General features: G+C 40.0%; 1 protein-coding gene across 12 annotated transcripts in view; it reads left to right on the top strand.

The window, feature by feature from the left end:
• The window catches only part of ITPRID1 (ITPR interacting domain containing 1), a 299098-nt gene that overhangs the window by 182916 nt on the left and 97097 nt on the right, over nt 1-19085 (top strand). For 9 of the 12 annotated variants that reach the window (XM_085005889.1, XM_085005890.1, XM_021079200.2 and 6 more), the window contains 3 exons: nt 6128-6291; nt 7610-7658; nt 8274-8317. In XM_085005889.1, the coding sequence (XP_084862015.1) occupies nt 6147-6291; nt 7610-7658; nt 8274-8317 (238 nt within the window). In that variant the 5' untranslated portion in view covers nt 6128-6146. Of the gene's footprint in view, nt 1-6127; nt 6292-7206; nt 7309-7609; nt 7659-8273; nt 8318-19085 lie in introns of those variants that run through there. The other 3 variants (XM_085005892.1, XM_085005891.1, XM_021079204.2) reach the window with 1 other exon arrangement.

Below are 19085 nucleotides of genomic sequence, written 5' to 3'. Positions count from 1 at the left end.
ATAGAATTATCTCATCCAATTCTCTCATATTGTGCAGGAAGAAATTACATTCCAAGATGACTTGAGATTACATGCCCAGTGTCCCACACCCAATTAATTATTGCTGATTAATTTAAAAATTTTGTTCTCCTAGTGATGAGTTAGTATCTTTCATCTGCTTGTTAGCGATTTGAAGGCTCATAGGAGGAGGTCAATAAAAGGTATCTATTTCAGATAGTTTTGGTCAGAAGGGCAGAAGTGGGCATCAAGGGGTGTCAGAAAATTCTGTTTCCAGTGGTGGTGCAGCAAAACACTGCAATAGATGCAGGTATATGGGATGGCTAATTAGAAGTCAAGAAAAGAATGAAGAATTCAGTACATACAGAGATATCAAATAACTGGGAATACCCTGTTCTGAATCTCAGAGACCTTATTCTGACACTGTGGACCAGATTTGGAAATGTGAATTTGGGAATCCCCATGGGTTGAATATGAATAGAAAACTAGAGTAGGAGGTGGAGAGAGATTGAGTCAATGGAAGATTATTTTAAGATGTGAGAAGTTCCTTTCGTGGCTCAGAGGTTAATGAACCCAACTAGTATCCATGAGGATGTGGGTTTGATCCCTGGCCTTGTTCGGTGGGTTAAGGATCTGGCGTTGCTGTTAGTTGTGGTGTAGGTTGCAGACATGGCTTGGATCCCACATTGCTGTGGCTGTGGTGTGGGCTGGCGGCTACAGCTCTGATTCACCCCTAGCCTGGGTACTTTCACATGCCATGGGTGTGGCCCTAAAAAGACTTTTAAAAAAAAAGAGAGAGAGACATTATAGCGTATTTGTAAGCTGAAGGGAATGATCCAGTAATTGTGCCTACGCAAAGATGTGGGTAGAACAGAGGTGACAGGAAATACTTAAAATTGGGAATTTGAAGGATGTTCATTTACCGAGATGAAATATGAAAATTGGTGGAGGGAAGGATTGCTGAAAGTGGGCAGATTCTTGAACTGGGTGCTCAGATGTTGATGAGTTATCTAGACTAATAATGAAATTTTCCAGGAAGATGACAGAAACACCATCTTAAATTCTTCAGTAACTGAGGTCAAATGTCCTAGAGTTGATGTCCCATATAGTTCTATAGCATGTGCTTCAAAGGACAGAGGAAGCAAGATCTGAAAGCAGTAATGAAGAACATGGAGGAAATTCATACCGTCTTCAAGACTGTCTTCCTAATTCAATGGGCAGAAAAGAAAAAGTCACAGCTTGAGAGAATGGCAAAGGAAGCTGTGTCTAGGTTTCAGTTAGAGGAGGTAAAAGGACAGAGTGAAGAGCTTCAGATAAGCACTGGATTTGGTAGGCTTCAGTTCATGAATTCCAGAGGGCACAGGGGTTGGGAAAGTCTCAGAAGGGTGGGAGATTGGACCAGATGAGGCAATATTCACTGCCATCTGAGCATGATTCCAAGGCATGATGGGATGAATCCTGTGGTCTCATAGGGCAAGAAGTGTGAGTCAGTTCTCTTGAGTGTCAGCCTCTCAGGACTGATCTCTTGGTTTGTGGAGGGAAGTGAGTGGTATTGAGGCTCATAGTAATTATCTTTTTGAGAGCATAAGGAGCTCTTGGGGCTTCCTTTTTGAACTTCTGTAAATGGCATTACAGCTGGAAAGGAGGCAGGTCTTCTTGGAGCTCATGACTCTATGTTGACTTCTCTTCAATCCTGCTACCAGGAAGGTCATTGTACATGGAGGATGGAGGCGAGCAAGGCGAGCCTGGATAGATCTGAGATCTTACGAAGTCTTGAACAGAGGCTGTGATAATAACGGTCCACAGGGAGACACAGAGATGCTGAGATCCCCTGTGGACCCAGAATGCCTTGGGGCTATTCTCTCATTATGAAGTTCTCTTCTTGATCACAAAGCTTATTCAAAAGTGGTGGCCACAGCCTGTAATTATAGCCTCGAAATTAAGTCCATGGTTAAAAGGAATTTCCATATTCTGATATAAGCTTCTAACTAGTCTCAGGGAAATCTGCATTTTCATGGTCACGGAAATGTTTTATGTTCACACTCCCCAAATATATCTACTTCTCAGTTACCCAAACTAAGTAATGTCAAGATAACATAGATTACCTGCAAACTAATAGTGTCGAATTTATCTCCTGTGAGGAGAAACTATTGCATTGATTGGTGATTTAGCTTCTTCACTTGACAGTTCTTGTCAGGACAATGACAGGAGGCGACGTGAAAGAAGGAAAAAAAAAAAAACTAACCTATATGGATATTGATTGTTCTGTATACATTTTTCATTAAATTTTCCCAACAACCCTATGAAATTATTATTTTAAACTGATTACAGAGATGAGAAAATAGATTATCAGAGGAATTTGAAAATTTCCTCAAGAAAATATGAGAAAAGCATCAGAGCTGATTAAAATCTGGACTTATCTGACCTGAAAGCACTTGCTCTTTTAACTACATACAAACCAAGAATGCTGGCTAAGCTAACTGGATGGTCCTTTCCCACATAACCAAGAAGTCAGTTAATAGTTAAAGATTATTTACTCTGGGTTAAGTGCTATTCTGGGATCTATGAGGAATACAGAGCTAAAGAAAACACAGACTCTATTCTCCGATATGACCAACCAGTTTGGCAAGACGGTCTGTTTGCACAGAGGTGCAAAAAGTTAAATAACTTCAGAGGACAAGGATGTAATCCTTATCACTGCTCTACGTACCAAATTCTATGATTTCACTGTGGCCTGAAGGCTTCACAGTGAAAAAGAGCAAGTATGGTTGAATTTGCTCAAATGAAGGAAAATGTGATATAAAATTAATGTAACATCCAACTTTTAAATTATTTTAAAAATGTGAAATCCTGATAACATTTCAGTACATTTCTTTTTGTCTCTTCAACACATTGGGTTTTTTGTTTCGCTCTTGCAAAACTGAGCTCTTGGCGCATTTATAGTTTTGTGCCCTCCTTTTTGTTGTTAAACATGATAATATACGAAATTGGCCAGTTAATGGCAGTTCTTTATACACATAAGGATTCATGACATAGTAATCAGAATTTAAGGGATCCGAAGAATGAAAAGGGAGACGAGCCTTTCAGGCACAGGAGACAACATAATCCAGAATGAGGATTCACTCTGGGCCAAGGCACAGCTGGCAAGAATTCGGTTCCAAGAGGTCCTGGGGCACAGAAGTCAACCAGAGGAGTCAGCAGAGGCTACATGCCGTAACTTCTTCCCTGTCTGTCCACTGGACTATCTAGGCCTGCCACCTGATCTGTGTCCCTTCAAAGGAGGGCTCTGGGGGTCAAGCCAGTTGATGCCAAAGTGAGGTCTTACAAGCATCAGAGAATCCATTTCCAGAAGCAGATTTGTTTACTAACTGGAAAGTCATCCACTCATATAGAGGGAACAAAAGAGATTTTCTTTACAAACTGGTCCCTGACCCTTGCTTTTAGCAAGGGTTCCCACTTTCCTTGGCAGGCTTTTTCCTGCCTTAAAATCAAGTACAACTGAGCTGGAGCATATTCTCATTGGCTGTGCAAGGCTGGTGGCTGGGGTCAAACATGCCATTGTAGAAGGGACGTTTGGGGACATGCAAATAAAGTAGCAGCTTCATCTAAAATTGTGATGAATTTTACCGTGTTACGTTTGAAAAAGTGGTAGCTACATGAAAACTCAACATTATGGTACAGAAGCAGCAATTTGAGGACTGGGCTGCTTGAAAGCTCCTGCTATGACTACAAAGCAATATCTTTGTGCTAAATAGAAACTTTCAGCTGAGTTCTGTGAAGGAGCAAAATTACTGGGGAAATCTTTTTGGTGATTCGTTATTCTTTTCTGATCCTTTATTAAGTATGATATTTTGTGAATGTTGTTGAGGATGATTTCAGAGTTTTTCCTCCTTGTGAAATTTTGCACTGTCAGAATTGATGCTCCTACTGTAATTCACACACACAAGATGCAAGGCATTGCCAAAAAGAACTCTTTTTTTTACTCAAAAAAAAAAAAAAAACCCACAAGCCTACGTAAAACTGAATAACTAAAAATTAAATGTAGTTTCTAAATCTTGTTTTGTCATGTTGTAAATTCTAACATATGAAATCGTTCTATAAAGTTTAGAGATATAATATTCTCTGTATGATTTTTGTCTTGTGTTATCATTTAAATCGTTATAAACATTTATTTGCTCCCAGAAGGTATTCCTAAAGCTAACTTCCTAAAGTTAGCTGGATAAAAGTCTCACCATTAGTATAAATACTGTCTTCCCTTTGTCCTAATTTTTAATTGAGATTTCTTAATAATTACTTTTTAAACATAAAATTAACAATCATCACAATTTTTGCAGTAATTTACCAGTGCAATAATAATTGTATATTTATACTTTAACTGATTGAAAGAATTTTAATATATAGAGCATGTAAGAACACCCTTACTGCCAACTGTACCTAGACTGTTCATTTATAATTAAATGAAAATATTCAAGTGTCTATAAAAAATCTGAATGACCTGGAGTTCCCATTGTGGCTCAGCAGTAACCAACCCATCTATCATCCATGAGGACTTGGTTTCATTCCCTGATAGCCCACGTATCCTTCAAGGGGTTAAGCCAGTGTCGGTGTGAGCTGTGGTGTAGGTTGCAGAAGTGGCTCCTACCCTTCATTTCTGTGGCTGTCTCGTAGACCGGCAGCTGTAGCTCTGATTAGAACCCTAGCCTGGGAATGTGTATATGCTGTAGGTGCAGCCCTAAAAAGATAAATAAATTAATTAATTAATTAATTTAAAGGATGTTAAAAATCTGAATGACCTGATTTGTTAAAATGCTGGTTAGAAGTAATTGTCTACATGTCAGATGATTGATGATTATGTCTAAGTTTAGGGATGCAAGACATGTTGCTAAAGTAGGTATTTGACTGTTCAGTCATTTCTCTAAACATGAAGAATAAACTAATGTGAATTCAAGTAGATGCCATGGAAAGAATTCAGTCAGGGTTTACTGGTTTTGAACCCCAGCTTTGCTACTTCAGTTTTGCACATTTTATTTAGCACCTACTATGTACTCAGAATCCAGTCAAACACTGACACATCATCGAGGAAGAGGGAGGCCCTTGTTCTCAGTGTGCTGATGGTCTGGGAAGGTTGGACGATTTACACAGCTACTCTAAGCTTCTGTCTCCTTCTCTTACTCTGTGAACCTCTCAGCAATGTTAATAAAGATCAAAAGAGATAAGGGGCCAGCGTGTATTTCTTGTGCCATGTGCATAATATATTTATGACTATCCTAAGTGTCCCAAGCATCCTGTGGGGCAGATGCTACAGCTTAATGGTCATGGGAACAAGCTGGAATTCCAGACCCTGGGTTTACATCCTGACTGTTGTGTGGCTTTGGGTATGCGATTTAACTCCACTGCTTTTAGATTTACTATAAAATTGTGACAATTAGATTACTTCCTTCATTGACAATTAAATAATGGATTATGGAATTCACCATTGAATCTAGCACGTAATAAATATTCTACTAAGGTTAACAGTTATTAAAATTCAGTGCAATCTATCCCCAATTAAAAATAAGGAAATGCAGAGAGGTTATATAATTTATACAAGACTACACAATTAGTTGCAGAGATGAAACTCAGCCAGGTCGATCTGTTGCCAAAGCCCTCATCTTTTTACCCTTTGGGTCTCTAAACCTATTGTTATAGAGATGACTGTTGGATAAATTTGAAGAATGCTTATGTTAATTGATGCTTTTAAACTTTCTTCTTGACTGGATGTGTCCAGTCTAATTCCTTTGCTCATCATCCACATCCCAGATCACCAGATTAAATCCTCCTGAGTGTGGATGTGGCCTGGTGATGGGTGAGGCCAGATAGTCCTTGGTCTTGAGCTGCCTTTCCGTTGAGAAAGAAACACTTCAGCACATTGAGATAGGGAACTCTCTTGAGTAGGTGAGCCAGGCTTCCCCAGATTGTGAAGCTGGGTCCACTTCCTGGACTGTGAGCTCTCTGACTCTCTCTCTCTCTCCCTCTCCCTCTCCCTCTCCCTCTCTCTCTCTCACCCTGAGACAAGCCTGAAAGCTGATATCATTGCTGGACAACAGTTTGTCAAATTGTCTAATTTGTTTGTTTGGGTGTTTTAAATTAGCTTGCTGAATTACTCTCTTATGATGGCGGAGAAGTCGCACAGAGGCCAGGAGAAGAGCAGGAGAGACATCCTGAGGTCCACCAAGAAGGCCTGGACTCCCCAGGATGAGCAGCTGCCTCCTGGCTCTGAGGAGGCAAGCCAGAGTCTCACTATCCCCATGCTGGGTGAGCAGGGCCCTCAGGGCTATTTGAAATCAACCTATTGTGGATGGTGGAAGATGCGGGGGCTTTTGGCTGGGGGAGGGGAGGGCAAATGATTTTAGAACAAGCACTTGACTTTGAAGATACCAGTATTCCTGGCATGATACCAGAAATTTCTATGACATTTCCGACCTCCCCTACTGACACTTAAAACACAGGGCATCCTGGTGGAAACAGACCAACTAAAGAGTGAACTTGCTTCCTTTTCACTCTAATGTCCCCTCCCTCATCCTAAGTCCTCTAAGACCCTGAAACTATGTGGAGTCCATACCAGAGACATGAGGCTTCTTGTAGGACAGCAAACATTTTATTGAAAGGCTCTTCATTGCTGGGTCTTGCGTAAGATGTTAATAATAATTTTAATAGTTTAAAGAGTAATAAGTAAGAAAACATTTCTCCCTCCACTGTGCTTTTTTTGTTTGTTTGTTTCTGATGTAACTGTTTGATGGTTTTTCTTCTTTGTCCATCACCCAATTCATTCTATCCTTTCACAAGATAGGAAACCTCACCGGAAGACTAAGCAGCTCCGTGTCCACTTGGCCTTTTTAATTCACCAGACACCTGGTGAGGGTAAATTCAGATACCTCACGATTTCTTAGGATAAAGTCAAAGAAAATCAGCCCAGAATAGCCTGTGACTAACCAGAATGGAAACACATATTTACAGGAAATGCTGCTTTTATATCCTTCTCTTTTTGCCTGTTGAGTATGTGTTGAGCCGGTGGTATAGATCCACCTTAAAAGACTGGTGCCTTTTTAACACAGGGTGCCTTTGGCAATCCTGGGACACTAGTGCAATTTGTCCCTGGAATGAATGCAAATTGGGTTTCTAACCTGGCACAGAACTCCTTGCAAATAAACATCACTGGCTAGCTGCCTTAAGTAAATGTGATTCAGTAAGGAGAGGCTTCATGTGATTTATTTCCAACAAGAGAAAGGCAAAAAGTCTCTTATGCCTTTTCACTCTTCATATTCACACCAGGTAATTTAAAAATTATTCCAACATCTCTTGCTCTTTGGTGATTTATTTTTTTCCCTTTTGCATTTTCTCTCTTGCTCTCTCTCTTACAGTCTTTTGGCAAGCTTACACTTTATTCTTAGGAAAAGCTGATTATGGAAAACAGGAAGTTTTGCCTGGGGGGAAAAATAATATGCTTATAGAAAAATGTGACTAAATACTAAGAACCAGACCTATTGAGTGTATTGAGTGGTGGCTGAATAATATGGGATGGGATCATTTTAGCTGGTTGTACTTGACTGACTGATCTGCTTCTCATTTGTAGAAGATTCCAAACAAGAAAGTATTCAGCAATGGCTGGACTCTGGATTCTTGTAAGTGTTTCTTTATGCCCCTAAACGCTTTTGCAAAGATCCATGAAAACAATGTGGGTAACCCTGGGGGACAAGGTGTGACATTTAGGGATTTTCAATTTAACTGAGTGTTTGAAGGATTTCTCTATTACCGCAAAAGTTATATATCAGTTTGAAAGTACAAAATGGAATATTACATTTCTATAATACTATTGTCCCTGGCTATTCATTGGTTTCTTCAAGTCCTCTTGGAATAAAGTCTTACTGCATTTACTTTCATCCATTAATTAAAAAGCAACTTAGGGAGTTCCCATCGTGGCTCAGTGGTTATCGAATCCGACTAGGAACCATGAGGTTGCAGGTTCCATCCCTGGTCTCGCTCAGTGGGTTAAGGATCCGGTGTTGGCGTGAGCTGTGGTGTAGGTCAAAGATGCAGCTTGGATCTGGCATTGCTGTGGCTGTGGCATAGGCCGGCCGCTACAGCTCCAATTAGACCCCTAGCCTGGGAACCTCCATTTGCCATGTGTGTGGGCCTGAAAAAAAAGGACAAAAGACCAAAAAAAAAAAAAAAAAAACAACTTAGCATGATTTATTTACACACATTGTTTGACTCACGATACCTTTGTTTCTTTTTAGGGTATCTGCCAATGAAAACTTTCAGCCAGTCATCGACCACTTTGGTAAGACAAGGGAACCCAGAAACAGTGAGGGTTTTTGGACCTGAGTAGGATGAATAAATATTTTTTAAATGAGAAGTCAGAGGTTCCTAGAAATGGAGCAGATCTCAGAAACTGTTCAGCTCAATCACTTAGTTTGATACGTAAGACTGAGGCTCAGAAAGCATAGGTGTTATTCAAGCAGCAGGTCGGGGGCTGGAACAGGACTCTTGCCATATCATTAGCTCAGACACTAGCAGAAACTCGCTGGGTTCTGGGAAGACATTTTGCAAGGATGTAATTATGTAAATGAAATTGTTTGATTTTCCTCACACTGTATTGTACTTTTGTTCCTAAATCTACTTTCTTTCTACTCTTTGGTCTTAAAATTATATCCTCTCTTTCTAATGATGCATTTGTTCTCAAAAAGGATAGATGGCTGGGAGTTCCCTGGTGGCTCAGTGGGTTAAGGATCTGGTGTTGTCACTGCCGTGGTGTGGGTTCAGTCCCTGGCCTGAGAACTTCTGCTGTGGGCATGGCCAAAAAACAACAACAAATGACAGAATTCTATAGCAAGCAGTCCAACTATACACTTCCGAGGTAGAAAATATATCACACTTGTTACATTGAGATTTGATATGAACATTGTAAGAAAAAAAAGAAGTTTAACTACAGGTCTCACATTTTCCATCTTCATTAAACCAAATACCATATTTCATAACATGTAAGACCCCTCAATCATAAAATGCACCCACATTTTAAGTACCACTCAGATAGGAAAATAGAACGACCAGCCCTGGCCATTATAAATGAAAGGGAACATTGGCTACTAGACACATCCTGATTTCATAGATGTTAAAATATGAAAAAAAGTGTTTTAAAATTAATGAAATGCCATAAATAGTGTATGTGAAAATGACATAAGTTTTAGAAGTTTAAAGATTAGAAGGAAAATTATTAGTCTAATTGTTACTTACTTGGCTGTTTTTAATTATTTATCTTCCTTAGTGTCATTTAAATTAAGATTGACCATTGGCTATAAACCAGTTTAAGAATAGGATTTTTTTTTCCTAAAAACTTCCTCCTTCACCAAGCTTCTTTTTTTTTTTTTTTTAAGATATAAAACTTCCATGGTACCAAAATCTGTGAAGATGTTTGCCAGTGAATTGAATTTAAGTACCTTTGTTCCTAATAGTTCATTCTCAGCAAAGGCAAGAAGTTAATAAATACAGCCAGCATTTCATATCCCTTTGATATTTTATCTTGTCCAGGTCATAGTTGGAGGCCTGGCACCAGTTCTGGGGTTGTCAGTAACTGCATTAAAAGCTGCACCTCCCAGAAATTAAGACAAATCATGGCCCTTCGCCCTCTGAGTCAAGTCAGTGAAGTAAAGGCATGAGGTGAAAGACCTGGAGGAAGGAAAGGATAACAAAATGACTCTGAGATCAGACATGCACAGTTTCTACTTGCCAGGTCCTCTGTCTCCAGAGAGGTTTTTAATAATAATGGAATAGCTTCTTACAAGTTTAATTGAGCCTTCACTTTTGCAAGGCTCTTCCTCATCTATCTTATTTTAAACTCTGTAACCTGTGTGGTAGCATGGCTGGTGTTCATCTGTGTTTAGCAGGTGAAGAATCTGGGTGCTGAAATGCCACAATTTTCAGTCACAGCTGGTTAGAGGCAGGCAGAGGAAATGGAGACTGGGGATTCTCTCAGCCCCTCTGTGTGCTGGTTGTAAACGGCGACGAGCTCAGTCAGGGCACACTGAGTTTAGGGAAGCCAAGAACCTTGCTGAGAAGTGGAAGCTAGAGCAGTACCAGAAACTGGAGACCTGAATTCAGGTTGTGATGAGTGTGTCAGGGAGGAAACTGTGGCGAAACAAAAGGGAACTGAAGGGAGTTCCCACTGTGGTGCAATGAGTAAAGGATATGGCCTTGCTGCAGCTGCCATGGAGGTCTGGGCTGCGGCTCCGATTCAGTCCCTGGCCCAGAGAACTTCTGTATGCCGTGGGTGTGGCCATTAAAAAAAGGAACTGAAGAAGAGAAAGAAAAGTACTTCCTGGTGGAAGGAAAATTCTGTAAAACAACAACAACAACAACAAAAACAAAAACAAACTCTGGCAGTCCCAGTATGATTCAGAGTGGTGCATTCATTTCTTAGGACAGCCTTAACCAATTACCACAAATTTGACAGCTTAAAATAGAAATTTATTCCCTCTCAGTTCTAATGTCTGGAAGTCTGAAAATGAGATTTTTCTCTATGAAGGTTCTAGGGAAGAATCCTTTCTGGCCTCTTTCTTGTGGCTCCCATTAAATCCTGGCATTCCTTGACTTGTAGCTGCGTCATTGCATTCTCTGCCTCCTCTTCACATGGGCACCTCTTTTCTTAAAGACACCAGTCATTGGATTTAGGATTTCAGACTCACCGTTATCCAGAATGACTTCACCTTTACTAATCATTATCATTAGAGACCCTATTTCCCAGTAAAGGACACATTCTGAAATGAAATTTCAGATACCGACATGAGATTAGGGGGATGCTATTCAACCCACAGCAAGCGGAAATCACTCTGAGGCTTTATATGTTAAAGTCACGACAAGATCCAAGTGCCTGCTCATCTTCTAGGTGACCCAGTACCTCCTATGGAAAGCATTCTAGAGGGCCTTCAGGCCTTGAATGGGGCCCCAGATAAAATGAAGAGGTGGAATAAGACTTCAGTCCCCCTACTGCTAATTCCCTCCTGTGTCCTGAGATGGGTCTTGGCTTCTTACGGTGATTCTTTGGCTTTTATGCTGTTCTATGGCTACCTAAAATCTAATTTTTATTAAATTGGAATCTAGTTGGCTCATTTCCTGTCTTGTTTGCCACCGTTATGCTAGGTGAAGCCTCCTCCTAACTCTTGGCACTTCAGCCATTTCATCAGTAAAATTCCAAGGGGAAAGAAATGAGTACATGTCAAGGGCATACAGGCTCGGTACTTTGTACGTATAATATCTCATTTACCAGGACCATCTTCTGAGGTGGATATTGTCGTTATTAGCTTTTGCAAGGAGTAAAATGTGGCTCAGAAAGGTTAAGTAACTTGCCCAAAATAACCCACTTAGTAGGTGAGGGGGTTGAATGTGGGTCTGTCTGACTCTATAAGCACATTGTCTCCCTAGAGAACTGTGGTATAATTTACTCTCCGTGTTATGCATGGACACCTTGGAAGGAAAGCTCTACAGCAGCATCCCTTCTAAAAAAGTCAAAGCATAAACAGTGTGGGTGAGTCAGTCACATCTACTTTGCCCGCAGGTCTTCTGACTTTCAGGGCCAGCTTTCAGGGCCACAATTCAGTCTTCTTGGATTTAAATTTTGTGAAGTGGTACAATGCCAATTTTTAAATGTCAATCAGGTATCTGTGAAACTGAAAATCACCATATCTAGATCTTAAAATAAAAAAGATGCATCAAATAATTTTTCTATAAAGCCATAAGAAACCATTCTACTTTAACCTCAGAAATTTTAAACTGTAAGATACTAAACTCTTAGAAATTGACATGACTGAGAAACTAATGCTTAATAGTTGGAAAATTCTTTGGTTATTGTTCTTTTTTTTCCTAAGACTGACCAGGTTTCTGATGTCCATATATTTTAGTCTCAAAAGTAATAATAATAATACTGATTAAAATTAGTAATTATGTATGAAGTACCTATAACATATTTTAAAACTATTGTGAAGTACTCCTCAAACAAAGTGATTGATTAACCTCATTAAATATTGAAGAAACAGAGACTCAGTAAAGTTAAGAGATTTGCCTAAAACCACATAGAGCTGAAGAGGTGGAGACATGATTTGAATTCACATCTGTTTGAGTTCAAAGTTCCTCCTATGTCTACCAGAAACCAGTATATAGCATACTGGTGTAAATCCATGTCCTTTAATTTTATCTCTAGCTTTCCCTTATTTCTCTGAACCAGACTTGAATGGCAAAAATGGACACTTCCTCAATTTAAGGGTTTGTGTGTGTGTGTGTTGATAAAACTTGATTTCATTTAAACTTGAGTTAAGATTCTTAAATTATTGGTTAAAAACAATTATAGAGGAAGAGGTATAAAGCTAGTCTGAAATTATTCTGTAATAAATTTGAGTTGTACTCAAATTTGCCTCAGGTTTCACGAGTCTGTGGGTAAAAATTAAGTTATAATGAAATCAGTTCCCCAATTTTGATAGGTTTTTGCTTCGATCTCGGTGACAGAGGGTCTGCTGCAAATTGTCTCCCATAAGTATTTCTGAGCATCATCAGAAGATGCCTCACATGTTTTCATGAATGAGTTCACTCCCATGGTCACTGCTCCCAATCCAGCAGAATCACCTGGGTGTCATCATATAGATAATTCATGTGTCATCTTTTCCCAAACAGTCTTCTTATGCTCTTTGGGTACTGCCACCATTGCCTTTAAGTCATATGGTGCTCTCTTCTTGCAGAATTTTTGAAAACACTCTTTTCCATTGTGCTACATGTGGGGATCTAGGAAGCATTATTAGTGATATGTGTCACACAGAACTCATGATGGAAATAAACTTTCAGCTTCTCCCTGAAGCCCATGTCTCTCCTGAAGCCTTAGACTTAGTCTGGAACCTGGAGAACAAATGTATATCAACTCCACTTACTTACTTATAAGCACACAAAACTTCTGACAGATTCCCTTTTGTTCCATTCTTCAGTTATTTAACAAATATGTGTAGAATGCCTCCTTCAAACTAGACACCCCTTTAGGATTGGGGATCTATAGAAAAAAAAGATGCAATGGAGATAGAGGCAATGAACAAATGAATATGTAATATGCCAGGAGTATAGGTGGTCAGGGAAGGCATCTGAGATAAGATCACCTTTGAGCAGCTACCTGTAAGAGATAAAGGAGTCGGACATTTGCTTATCTGCAGGATGAGCTGTTCCAGGCAAATGAGACAGCAAGTGCAAAGGCTTTGGGGTGGGAATGTGTCCTCTGTTTTCCAAGAATAGCAAGGAGGCCTGACTGTGGAGCACACCATCATGATGCTGTGCTAGAACCGTCTCCTACTGCAAATAGAGTTTCTGTCAAAGACTTGCTTGATGCCATTAATTACTCGATGGGTAGTTAATTCCTTTGTCCTTTTTGATATTTAGACATTTTTTCTCTGATTCTCAGAGTGGTCCCTGAAGAGTAAACTTATCCCTTTCCAAAAAGAAGTTATTAAATGATAAGAACTTACAAAATCAAGTTCTAAATTTGTGGTCTGTATTATAAGAACAGATTAAAGTAAATCCAATGAAACATAATAGATGTTGCCTTAATGTTTATCAAACGAAAGCATTCAAAGCAGACAGCTCTGCAAAGTGGAGGAGACAGATTTATGGACTCCTGCTCTCATGTATGTCACTCTGACTTTCTAGGACCATTTTATTGTGAATATAATCTACACCAATTTTCTATATTACTGTCTAGTCTGATCTCCTCTCAGGACATTCCAAGTTCTTTCTCTTTTTTCATCCAGTTCCTCCTGTCTTAAAGTCTTTCCTGTTCTGTCTGCCTCTCGCCCTTCTTCTGGGGCCTTATCCAAGTCCCATAGTCTCTGCAAGGACCTTCCTGACACCTGCACTAAGAGACTCAATCTCTTCTAAACACCAGTCACATCCATTATGGGTTATACCCATAAGCTACTTGGTCTGTGTGTGCTGCCTCAAATTATTAAGATATGATCCATCTCATTAACAGCTGTAAAGACTACTGAGGTAGGAATCATCTCCAATACATGAGATTTCCCCAAAGCTAGTCAACCAAAAGATCTTACTGGGAGTTACCATTGTGGCGCAGCAGAAACAAAGCCAACTAGAATCCATGAGCATGGGGTTTTGATCTCTGGCCTTGCTTAGTAGGTCAGGGATCCAGCATTGCCGTGAGCTGTGGTGTAGGTCACAGACAGGGCTCAGATCCCACATTGCAGTGCCTGTGGCGTAGGGCTGGCAGCTGTAGCTCTGATTCAACCCCTAGTCTGGGAACCTCCATATGCCGTGGGTGCAGCCCTTAAAAAAGCAAAAAACAAAACAAAACTTACTAAAACCAGTTCATAATAAAGATGCCTTGGGAAATCTTCAAAGAAAAGGTGAGATTTGAGCTAGTCAATCAGAGAGATATAGTTACAAAAAGAGAAAGAGAGAGAGAGAGACAAACAACACAATGCCATTTCCTAGAAGCAATAGGGGCTTGAAGAAAGGCACAGAATGAGAAGCAAACTAAATGTGTGCAGGAAAGCATAGAGAAGGGAATAAGACTAGAGAAATGGCTTCATGCTAGGGAGCAACATGGGAAATTTTTCTGTTAAATAGGGTGTGGTCAGATTATAAATGCCTTAAAATCCAGAAAGAATGAACCACACTTGATGTCTTAGGTAGGAATGACAAGGAAGTGTCAACTCCATTCCCAGCCAAAGGATGGGTGGTTGCAGCTGGGGTCTGTGTTGAGTAAGTTGTCAAGCTATATCTTTATTCACCTGAATAGAGGGTAATGAGTAATAAGTGCAGCACCGAGGAGTTGAAGCAGGTGCATTTCATATTTGCCATCTCCATTGTAATGAGTTAGGAATGGTTTCTGAGGAGAAAACTGACAGCTTCCAGAGTTTATCCTGGCAATGGGAAGAAGGTGCACCCCCCAGGCTTAAGGTGATGAGGGCTTGGGCTGGGTGTCAGCAGAGGAATGGAGAGGAAGAGTTGACAGCATCTGGAAAATAAATAGCTATCTCGGTGAACAAGAGCAAAGCATTACAATTGGCTCTGAGGTTCTGAGCATGAGAGCCAGGAAGAATGTAGGAGTCTCTTTTTTTGTAAGAATACAGTTTAATAAATTGCCAACTGAAAATAAACCCTGATGACTGCCTCTACTAAGTATCTTGGTCATGCAGGAGTTAAATATACAGAAAGCTGCAGAATGCTATTATTTTAGAGCCCTGTGAAAATGTAATTTGATTAGTCTATTGGACGATATTCCAAAGAACCAAATGTCTTCCATGAATCAGTCAGAAATGCTTAGGAAAACCAAAATAAAAAATGCTTTCTAAGCCAATAAAGGTGCTAATTAGTGCCTTCTGCATATCTCACTACATCTTCTCCAGTAATACATTTTGCAGGGTTAAGTGCAGTGTCTGCTGCTTCAGATGGCAGAAGTCCACCTAACAGTAGGGAGGGTGGCTGGAGACTCAAGTATCTAAAAGGGAATCAGAACTGGCATTTTAACCCATGCCGTGGGATGTATTGAGTAGAGAGCAGGGAAATGTTTTTCTCATTTTAACTCTCCTTCAGGCCACCCTTAGGAAACTTGAGGATAGGAGGACCTTCAGTCTTTTTTCTTTCTCTCTTCATTCCCTCAGTGCTTTAAGAGAGTAAAATCTGGTTTTAAAAAGCTTCTGAGAGTACTGTCTTGGAAGGACAAAGAGATGGATAAAATATCCAGGCCAAGCCACTAGCGAAGCCAGTGTGTAACTGAGGAGGCCTTTCAGGCAGGGCTTAAGTGATGAACACAGGCCCACCTTCTACCTGCAGAAGCTTCGGGAAATCTGGAATAACGGGAGCAATGTGTTTGTCCCAGGATGGCATTCCCTAGATGTTAAATTCTTGCTCCGATCAGAGGTGGCAGACTCAAAGGCGTCTGGGAGCGAGGCAGGTGGGTAGAGACCATAGAAAATTGCAGGGTGGGTTGCCTCCAGCAGATGCTGCCCAGAAGCAGCCTGGGCTGGGGTTGCTGGATCTTCTGGGTTTTAAGGCAAGGCTAAGAATCCCAATGCTGCTGAGAGCTAGGCTACCAGCTTCAGGTTCATTATTGAAAACAGGCAAAGAAGTGTGGACCTGATCCTGACAAGCCTGTTTTCAGATCCAGGAAATTTACCTTACAAAGTAACAGAGGTGCAGGAAAAACAAAACAAAACAAACAAACAAAACACAACAATGTTGGACAGGCAAGACATAATAGTTTCACACTGTCCTGTGCAAAACGCTCTAACTCCTCTGTCCAAAGACTGGAAAGGCCATTTGCTGCTTCCACAGTCATCAGGAAATGAACACGTAGTAACACTGAAAATGTCCCTTGGTCTCCCAGGACTCAGCGAGCCCCAGGGAATGCAAAATGAAAATGAAGCAGAGAAGCTCATTAATTTTAGATAATTTAATTAAAATTTTAAAAATCAGGCATATCTTGTGAGTTTAAAAATTGTATCGATTTTTCCTGGCTTCATTTTCTCCAGAATCTAAGCTTGGCAGCAGAAAGGCTGTGTGTCTGAATATATTGGCTAGAGATAGACATTTGTGTCATTTTAAAGATCAAGAAGAAAGAATATAAAGAATTTAAAGATCAAGAAGAAAGAATATAAAGTAGCTCTTTATATTCCTTCATACTTATATCCTCTTTATACTCATATACTCTTTATATAATATAAAACACTTTCTATAATATACAATATAAAATATTTTCTATAATATAATATATAATATAAAATTGTATAGTACATAACATAAAATATACATAATATTTATATACATAAAATGTAAAATATTTTATCTAATATTAAATTATATATTATAATTTGTATTATTTTAATTATAAAATTTTGTTATATTTTACATCTAACAAAAGATGTAAAAGCTGTATGTGTGTGTCAATGAGGGTGGGATTCTGTAAGAGGGGGTCAAACATCCTGCCTGGCCCCTAATTGTTAGGGATGGCTGGGCCACACAGGGAGCTGTAAGGTGGAAGGAGATAAGGCACCTCCTCCAGCTGTTGCTTAAACTCTGTAAGGCTTTCTTGTGTCATCAAACCAGAAAACTCCCCCACTGTGAACTAGCTGAGTCCACCTTGCACATTCCCTAGAAAATATGTTTCCCCTTTCCAGGCTGTCCTTGGCTTTCTGGTAACCAGATCACACCTGAACCTGGAAGTCAGGGCTGTGGGGTGTGATCTGAGGACGTGGCTGCTGGAGCTGCGTGGCCATTAGAATCCCATGAAGAAGCCCTCAGTGAAGGGATGTAGAATTTTCTGGATGACTAGATTTTCTGCAGGGCTAGGGGTTTTGAAAACTCAACAAGGCTGAGCTAACTCTTTTCATTAGTGTCTGAGAATGGATCATTTCCTCTCTGACAGTTTGAGCAATTCACCGTGGCCACAATGCCAGACCCTCGGCGTGGATGTGCACATTTATTCTTATGTTCTAGGAAATCCACAGCAATAGCAGACAGCCAGAAAAGACTGGGGTAGTGGCAAGAGTGGTGGTACTGTCAGAATATGAAGCCAAATGTCCTAGAACCCCAGAATATTATATACAAGAACTACTCAAAAACTCCTGAATTCTCTGGATGATCTAGCCAGACACAAGTGCAGCTTGCTTTTGTGAGATACAGGCAAAGCAATAGATAGAGGTGGTGGGGGCAGGGAGAAATAGGGGAAAAAATACTGCATAAGATGGTAAATATGTATTTTAACCTTCCATTTGGGGCAAGCTATTATTTAATTCATCAAGTCATTACAACATGACTGCCAAAAATTGATACTGTGCTTGCATGTGTAACATGATTAATAAAGTGGCAAATAGGTTTTCTCTCATGTGACAACTTCAATCAATTGGTATTGGCTTTATGATTAGAGAAGCTCTGAGACTGAGTTCAGTGAGCTAGAGTGTTGCAGCGGATGAGCAGTACCTGCCCAGGTGAGAGATTTGGTGCTGAATAGATGATGTTCTCAAACTCGGGATCTTGGAGGTGCCTCACGGGTGAAGGAAGAGTTAAATGGGAGACCACTCTGTCCAAAACAGCTCCCCCTTTTATCTATTTAAATTACTAGAAATTTGCAAAAGAATTCCTCTGCTAAAATCTATAGGTTTAAAACTAGTGATGTGGAGTTCCTCTTGTGGCTCAGCAGATTAAGAACCCAACTAGTATCCATGAGGGTGTGGGTTCAATCCCCGGTCTAGTCCAGTGGATTAAAGGATCTGGTGTTGCCACAAGCTGTGGTGTAGGTCACAGACGCATCTCAGATCCCCTGCGTAGGCCAGCAGCTATGGTTCTGATTCCACCCCTAGCCTGGGAGCCTTCATATGCCATGGGTGTGGCCTTAAAAAGACAAACAAAAATAAAATAAAACAAATGAAGTAAAACTACTGGTGTAATGGATGCAAAAAGACTGACACTTGGACTCTTAAGTTCATTTCTATCTTGGTGCATAAGTTTAAGTCAGATATTTTACCTTACCTAAGTGCCACCAGATATCACATAGGACATTTAAGAAATGTCACATTTGTATCATAATAATGATCATTCACCTTGATATTCCCTCCTTGGTTAGTGGCTTCCTATAATGTTTTATGAAGTAGTTTTTTTTTTTTTTTTTTCAAGCTAGCAATTTCTAAAGTTTAGATAATGTACCCTGAAATTACTTTGTTTTTTTCAAAAACCCACCCATGAAGTTTATTCTACACAAAGGATGACGAATAAGCTTCATCTCATTCAGTTCCTCACAATTTTGACAGCCGATCTAGGCTCTGTGAGAAAGTGATGCCGTTGATTAATGATGTCGGCTGTGGGAGTGAGACTGAGAATGGCTGCATAGAGATAGACGCATCTATATGCATACTTTACTTTAAACCTTTATCATAGAGTAATATTTTTCACCTTATATAACTCTTATGGTGCCAGAACTGCATTTCTTTTGTAGGCCAGAACTTAACTGTATCTATTCTCTCTCACCACTTTTTTTTTTTTTTTTTTTTAATGGCTGCATCCATGGCATG

The sequence above is a fragment of the Sus scrofa genome, chromosome 18, assembly GCF_054392235.1.
Source record: "Sus scrofa isolate SSC_HxYL_T2T_F1_AM1 chromosome 18, Sscrofa_HxYL_maternal_Yorkshire_Landrace_v2.0, whole genome shotgun sequence".
Classification (NCBI taxonomy): Eukaryota; Metazoa; Chordata; class Mammalia; order Artiodactyla; family Suidae; genus Sus; species Sus scrofa.
The sequence above is the reverse complement of the archived record's forward strand: the minus strand, read 5'-3'. Positions and strand labels throughout refer to the sequence as shown.